Source organism: Gavialis gangeticus, unplaced genomic scaffold (assembly GCF_001723915.1).
Source record: "Gavialis gangeticus isolate Ggan-Ray unplaced genomic scaffold, GavGan_comp1, whole genome shotgun sequence".
Lineage (NCBI taxonomy): Eukaryota > Metazoa > Chordata > Crocodylia > Gavialidae > Gavialis > Gavialis gangeticus.
This window is the reverse complement of record NW_017729031.1, coordinates 105,054,021-105,061,830: the sequence shown is the minus strand read 5'-3', so window position 1 is coordinate 105,061,830 and position 7,810 is coordinate 105,054,021. Positions and strand designations below refer to the sequence as shown.

The 7,810-nt window shown below is 44.0% G+C and overlaps 1 protein-coding gene across 2 annotated transcripts in view; it reads left to right on the top strand.

Annotated features, from left to right (window-relative positions):
- NBEAL1 (neurobeachin like 1) overlaps positions 1-7,810 on the top strand; it is a 166,548-nt gene that overhangs the window by 17,568 nt on the left and 141,170 nt on the right. For both annotated transcript variants that reach the window (XM_019523492.1, XM_019523491.1), the window contains exon 2: positions 3,542-3,633. In XM_019523492.1, coding sequence (XP_019379037.1) covers positions 3,542-3,633 — 92 coding nt within the window. The remainder of the gene's footprint in view (positions 1-3,541; positions 3,634-7,810) is intronic.

The following is a 7,810-nucleotide window of genomic DNA, read 5'->3' as shown; positions in this document are numbered from 1 at the left end:
CACCCTGGGGGTTTTTAAGAAGAGGTTAGATGAACACCTTGCTGGGGTCGTTTGACCCCAGTACTCTTTCCTGCCATGGCAGGGGGTTGGACTAGATGATCTTCTCAGGTCCCTTCTGATCCTAGAAACTGTGAAACTATGGAATCACTGTATTTTATGTTGTGGGAGCATTTTAAACCCTAATGAATGGTAAGTACTATTTCATTAAGAAAATGTTAAAAAGGAGGCATGAAGTATGTTATGTTGGTGGCAAAAAACTAAAAATAGCTGAAAGGAAAAAACAGGGAAACATTTTCATTTTCAGGCTGCAGATCATGGCTCTGCCCCAGCTCTGGACCATGCCGTCACTATGGCAAGATCCCAGAGCAGCTCTGCACCATGCTGCGTGCCCTGCCAGCACTGCTGCAGCTGGTCTCCACGGAAACCCTGGCCTTGCGGCTGCTGGGCTCTCCATGGAAACCAGCCCCAGCCATGCGAGCAGGGGTTGCTGGGAAATGGAGTCCAGCCACTGACTGGATCCGCCATTTTGCCCACCCCTGGAGTAGAGCATGGAAACAGGGAAAGAGACCACAGAACAAAAATAAGTTGAATGTAAAAATATAAAGATGCAGATGTGAATATCTGAATGGACATTAACTGTTCATCTCTGATTACTGCCAAGCCATCCTTACCAGGCAAAGACTTAAATTTGTTTTGTCAGTTTATTTCTAAAAAAAACCCAAAACTTTTTTTGCCTTTTGAAATGAGGTTAGGCAGACTTCTTTCATTGTGTGTAAAGGAGATGACTTCCACTATTTTCTCCCTTTGGCTGCAAACTGCTCTCTTTAAACTGTAATTGAAGTGAGGAATGTAGACGAGAAGAGAGGAATGCATGAGACTAGTTCAGTTGCTTTACAGTGTGAAATGCCAGTGCTCACTAATATAGTCCTTAGTAGTGAACTGATGTGGGAGTTGGGCCCCCTGTGAAAAGATAGCGAGTGGCAATAGAATGTCACTAATACACTCTAATGAGAAATTGGTCAAATGGGTCATAAGCTTCTTTCTTTCTATTCTTGAAACAGGCTTGTTTTTCTGATAGTCCAGAGGTTTACTTTTTGCTCCCATGCTGTTGTGCAGGTTGTGGCAGACATGTATCTTCCTAGGTAGAATCATAGGCTTGGAAGGAAGGAACCTTGTCAGTCATCTAGTCCAATCTCCCCATCTTCTGTACTTGTGCAAGGTTCTTTGTTCCTAAATCAACTTTGATAAATGCCTGTCTAGCCTCATCTTGAAAACCTCCAATGAAAGAGATGCCATAACTTCCCTTGGCAGCATGTTCCATCTCAGGAAGTTTTTTCCCCCCCTTAGAATGTAATCAGTTTTATGCTTTGTGGTTATTTAATTGCATGTAATTAAATATACTAAAAAGAAAAACCAATAATTCCATGTGCTCCTTGGTTTTTGATAAGCAACTTGTCCTCTGTGTTGGTTCGTAGCAGGGGTGCTCAACCCCTAACCCGCAAGCAACATCCAGCCTACAGCACTGTATAATCCAGCCTACAAGGCTCACATGGGTCCAGAAATTTGGTGGTGGGAAAGTGGTGCCATTCCCCTGCTGCCAAATTTCTAGACCCATGAGGAGCCCTGAGCCCTGTGCGCTGGATTGGGCACCTGATCCTAGTGTGCAGGGCTGGGCAGGGGCAGCACTGGGGCCCAGGGCCCAATCTTGGTGTGGGGGTTTGGGAGGAGGAGATGCTAGGTCCCTGGCTCCAGGATCCAATCCCAGTGTGTAGGGCAGGGCTGGGGACAGCACTGGGTTCCAGGGCCTGATTATGGTGTGCAGGGCTCAGTCCAGCCAGCCCATGGACTGGCCCCACGCTACTCAAGGCCAAAAGGTTGAGCAGCACTGGTTTTTAATTTATATTTTTACCTCAGAGTAAGTTACTAAGGTCACTTAAGTTCTTTTAAATTAAAGTCACTGTAGGTAGGTTTGTCCTGTGTTCCTGCCCCTGCTGGGGCACAAGCTAAAAACTTACCTTATCTACCCACTCACATTAAGGGCTGGACACAGACATGGGCAAACTGGGCGGCCGCCCGGGGCCCAGACAGAAAGGGGGACTGAAAATGGTAATTTTTTGATGATTATTATCTCTGCTGAAGGGGGGTCTGATACTAAAAATTTGCCTGGGGCCACCGGGAGTCTAGGCATGGTCATGCTCCCATTCTCACGCACCAAACCTCAAAATGTAGTGGTGAAGTCAACTTGGGGGCAAGCGCCTAATGCCACTAAATTCTGGAATTTGGTGGCATTGCTGATAAATGTGTGTCTTGGTTACTGGTATGTTGTGATGACAGCTTTGGGGGAAACCCCCAAAATGGCTTCACTGCTGAATTTCTGAATTGGGCTTGTGGGAGTGGGACATGCTCCAGAATATGTCCCTGGCAATACCAGGGACACAGTGGAGACATCCTAAAAGAAAACAGTCATTTGGTTCACCGTGTCCATAGTGCAGACAAACTCAAGCCACATACATGGGTGAGGAAAGTGTGGGAAAAAAATAGCAGGGTCCATGGAGACTAGCACTTCCTGAGTGCACAGATGCTCTTTCTCAAGTGGGAAACTGTGGAAGCAACGGTAGCAACAACAGGGCAAAGGAGCCAGCCAGCATCTTCATAACCCATAGATATCTCTCTATTGCATGAGTAATGGCTGGCTGTTGTTTGTAATTTAGGACTAAAATAACATGAGATCAAACGTCCCTATGATTTACCCTTGATCTTTGCCTGTCTTGTCTAAATTGTAGTTGAGTGTAGGGTCTGTTAAGGTTCCATTATGTCTTGCGCACTGCACTGTTGATTCTGACAGGATAGTAATTCATAATAGTGTTGACCTCCTGTATGATGAGGAAATAAAGTATTACTATGAAGACTTCAGGAAAATGTGTTCTTAATAGATTTCACTCCTTAGTGTGATGTTCAGTGGCACAGCCATGCACAGTGCAAACATACACTTGTAAACCGTATATAATTCTTTACTTGGTTATTGCTGGAACACAGGGCAACGTAAATCTTACCCTGTTTCCCGTTTCACAATAATGTATGAGACAAATACATTGCTTAAAATAATAAGCCAGCAAACATTCTAGTGAACTTTGTACTCCAAAATATAATCTTGTATCTATTTCCTGTTGTAAGTGTGTTGTTGTTTTTTTGTTGTTGTTGTTGTTTTTTAAGCCTCTATTAGGAAGTTGGTAACCTCTGGAGAGTAACTGAAACTTGTTATAAAGAGACTATGTGAAATATTTTGGTTGGCATTGATTCCAGGAAGTAGAGAAGTACTAAGCTGGATCTTTACCTAATGCCAAGGAATTACATCTGTATAATATGTCTGATAATTTCAGCAGAGCCAATTTATTCTAGCACTAAAATTACTCTCTTTTGATCAATTTTTTAAGTTAATTTTTAAATAAGCAACTTTGTCATGTAGATGAGACCATTTCTCATGCAATGCTGACTACAAGCATACAATATAAACTTTCCTAATATTTTTCTCTCTTTACAGAAAGACCCAGATTACTTGAAGCTCTGGTTGGACAGTTTTGTTTCTAGCTATGAACAGTTTCTGGATGTGGACTTTGAGAAGCTTCCCACTAGGTATGTCAAAGTACAGACCTGCTCATTGTTGTGTTTGGTGTGAGGATAGAACTTAGCTGAGCTCCCAGACCTTTTTTTAAAATAAGTTCATCCCCTTGTTCAACCACAATATTGCTTGACCAGCTCTCATCATCCTGTTCTTTGGAGGTTGGGTTTGGACTGGTAATGATAAAACAAAAGAATTTCTGTTCAACCAGGAAATGGTGTTAATAAACGCTTGTTTTCGTTAACAGAAATGTATATATTACAGTACTTTATATGTTGCTAAAATAAATATTTTTGCAGTAATTGTGAAAAGTGGAATAATAGTAGTGATTATATTGTAAAATAAATGTGTGCATATAGGGGCAAAATTAATTTTTCTTTGCTATGGTAGTGTTTCCAGCCTCATATATTGGAATATCATAAGTCTGATTAAAAGAAATGGTATGAAAATAATCCATATTGAGTTCTTGTTTGCTTTCTTTTGTTTCTTTCTCTTTTTTTTTATTTTATTTTTTAAAATCTTTAGGGGTTATGTTTTCAAGCTTTTCTTTGTAGTCATGTGGGCTTGAAACTCCCTCTCCTCCTCCATGTGTGCCCCCCCCCTCCCTTTTTTATTTTTTTTTTAAATGAAAGCTGAGGTTATGTAATCACACAACTCCAGGAGCTGGGGCTTTCAGAAAAATAGAGTATTATTAGACTCGTGAAGAAATTGTGAGTGTTTAACTGTACCACAGTTGAGATCTTTGTCTGTATAATGAATGCAGGGAATGAAGCTTTTCATGCTCTGTGCACTATGATTCTGTTCTAATGCTCATTGAGTCAATGGAAATTGTCTGAAAGGGTCTTGGATCAGGTCCTATTTGAGGTTTTGGTGATATCTTCAGCACCGATTTTTGCAAGAAAATATTGAACCTTCAAATACTTCTTAAGTCAGAAGGCAAAATAAGTTGGCAATATGTCATAAATAATAACATTTTAATGAACATATTAGCTTACAAATAATATATAGTGAAATTGCTAATATGCAGCTGATAACAAAAGCTACGATTTCATTCTGTTTTGTCTTGCATCATAAGATCCTAAGACAGGAGGGCTGGAAGGGACCTCACAAGGTCATTTAGTCCAGCCCTCTGCTCAAGGCAGGATCATCCCTGACTAGACCATCCTAACTGTCTATCCAGTCCTACTCTTGAGAATTTCCAAGGACGAAGATTCTGCAGCTTCCCTAGGATGCCTGTTCCAATGCTTTACCACCCCCATGATCAAAGTTCCTCCCAATCTCCAGTGTAAATTTCCTCTGCTGTAGCTTGAGGCCTTTGCTTCTATCTCTTATGGGCACAGATAAAAGCCCATCACCATCCTCTCTAACCACATTTCGGGTATTTGAAGGCTGTTATCAAAACCCACCTCAGTCTTTTTCTTCTCTAGGCTAAATAGCCCTTGTTCTTTCAGGCTTTCCTCATAAGTCTTTCTTTCCAGGCCCCAAATAATTTTTGTTGCTCTATGCTTGACTCTTTCCAATCTGTCTACATTCTTCTTGAAGTGTGGGGCCCAAAACTGGACACGCAACTCCAGGTGAGGCCTCACTAGTGCTGAGTAGAACAGAAGAAATTGCTTCTCCCTTGTTTTGCCAGTGACAAATGTTGATACAATCCAGCATGCTATTGACTTTTTTTGCAACAAGAACATGCTGTTAGCTCCTGTTCAGGTTTTGTGGTCCACTGTAACCCCAAGGTCCTTCTCTGCAGTATTGCTGCCTAGCCCATCTGTATTTGTGCATACAATTATTCTGTCCCTAATGCAGGACTTTGCAATTTTCCTTGCTGAGTCTCATCCGATGATTTTGTACCATTTCTCCAGTTAATCCAGGTTATTCTGGATCCTATCCCTACCCTCTAGAGTGCCTGCGTCTATACCCAGTTTGGTGCAATACACCAATCTGCTAAGTGTGCACTCAGTTTCACATCCCAATCTTTAATGAAGATGTTAAACAGGTCCACACCCAGGACAGACCCCTGAGGACCCCACCTGCTTGATACCTCTGCACAACTGGATGTTTAACTGGAAGCATGATGATCCAACCAGTTATGCATCTGCTGTACCGTACCTTCATTTAGGCTGCATTTCCTTAGTTTGTTAATTAGAATGACATGGGAAAGTGTCAAAAACTAGGGGTGCACGAATAGAAATTTTTGGGGCTGATACCGATAGCTGATTTTTAAGGAGGTGTAACGGTTGATACCGATCCAGTTTCTAATATGCAGCTCAGCAGATTGAAGGGCAGCGTCTGGCTGGTAAATTTGTTGTGGTGGAAGGGAAGGGGTATATGTGGGAGCATAGATCGAGGTCCTCGCAGTGTGGGAGGGGTGGGGCTGGGGCAGGTGCTGCCCAGCCAGGGCAGTGCAGCATGCAGGATGGAGCCATGGCTCATCCAGGGGGTGCAGGAAGGGGGAGGGCAGTTTTTTGCTGCTGTGCACACTCCAGGAGAGCATGGGGGGGCATATACCCATGGATCTGCACAGGGCAGGGCTTGCTGTGGCTGGGGCTGTGGTGGGGCTCTTCCTAGTGGGGGCTGGGCTGGGCTGTGTTCAGGGTAGGTGGTGGTGGTGCTGGGAGGCAGCTACAGGGGGGCTGCAGTCATCCCAAAATTTGCCATAGCCTCCCCAACCCCCTCGCCACTGTCCACCCCATCTCACCGTGCACAGATCCATGGGCACATGTTTTCCACCCCTTCCATGTCCCCTCCCAGGGTGCGCGCAGCAGTGGGAGCCACCCCTCTCTCCCCATGCCAGCCAGACAGTCTGTGGCTCTGTCCTGCACCCTGCCCAGCCCCACTCCCTCCCTCACCGAGGGGACTTTGATCTGCCCCTCCCCTTCTCTTCTTCCACTACAACAGACTTACCAGCTCGCAGGCTGTGCACCTTGCTGCCTATGTGCTGTGCTGCAGCTGTGCACATGCATGGGGCATTTATTAGTCACATCAAGTTGATTTCTGAAATGGTCAATTTTCTTTATGTTGGTGCCAATCTGATATTGGTGCACCTCTGTCAAAAATCTTACTACTAGGGTCAAGGTGTACATCACATTCACTACTCTGCCCCCAACCCACAGAGCTTGTCACCTTATCATAGAAGGAAATCAGGTCAGTCAGATATGGCTTGCTCTTGGTGAATCAATGCTGGCTGTTCTTGATCACCTTATTCTCTAAGAAGTGCTTCACAATAAATTCTTTGAGAACTTGCTCCATGATTATTCAGGGTGTTGAGGTCAGGCTGACTGACCTGTAATTTGCTGGACCTTCGTTCTTCCCTTTTTTAAGGACGGGCACTATATTTGTTCTTCTAGAATCATCTAACCTTCACAAGTTCTCAGAGAGGATAGCAAATGGCTCTGAAATGACCTCAACCAATTCCATCATCTTTTAGTTTTGCTGTCCTTCCTTGCTTGCTTTTTTATGTCCTTGTGACAAGCTATTAAGCAGAATTTACTGATTTTGTTGGAATCTGATGGGCTGTACTGTGAACACTTCTGCTATGGCCTTGAACTTGCGACCTCTTAGGCTATCAGTTGTGAACCTTAGTGCCTGTGCCACCCTAACCCCCTTGTTTTCCTTCGGGTACGTAGAAATACTCTTTGATGGTCTGCTTCATAATCTTTCTGGTGTTGAGTCCAGATTGACTACTCAAGCAGTTCTCAACTTTTCTGGATACAAGGCACATGGACTTGCTGGACTTGAGGCACCCCTCCAGAACTTTTTGTGAACTGAGAGTGTCACCCAATTTCAAAACTCATATATGTATTAGTGCTTACCTTGCACAGGGGCTAGGCAGTAGGTGTGGGGGATTGTCCAGGCAGGGACAAGCCTGAGCCTGGCGTATCTGTTTAGTTTATTTCCTCATACCTCACTTACATCCTCACACTTTGTGGCACCTACCAAAGATCTGGCAGCATCCTAGGGTGCCTTGGCACCCTGGTTGAGAATCACTGGACTAGTCTATAATTGTAGTGAGTCAAAATGCCTCCTCCCAGGATTATATTTTTTCCAAATTATAGACTAGTCCAGTGATTCTCAACCAGGGTGCCAGGGCACCCTGGGGTGCTGCCAAATTTTTTGATAGGTGCCACAAGGTGTGAGAAGATAAGTGAGGTGTGAGGAGATAAGCAGATAAGCCAGGCTCAGGCTTGTCCGTGC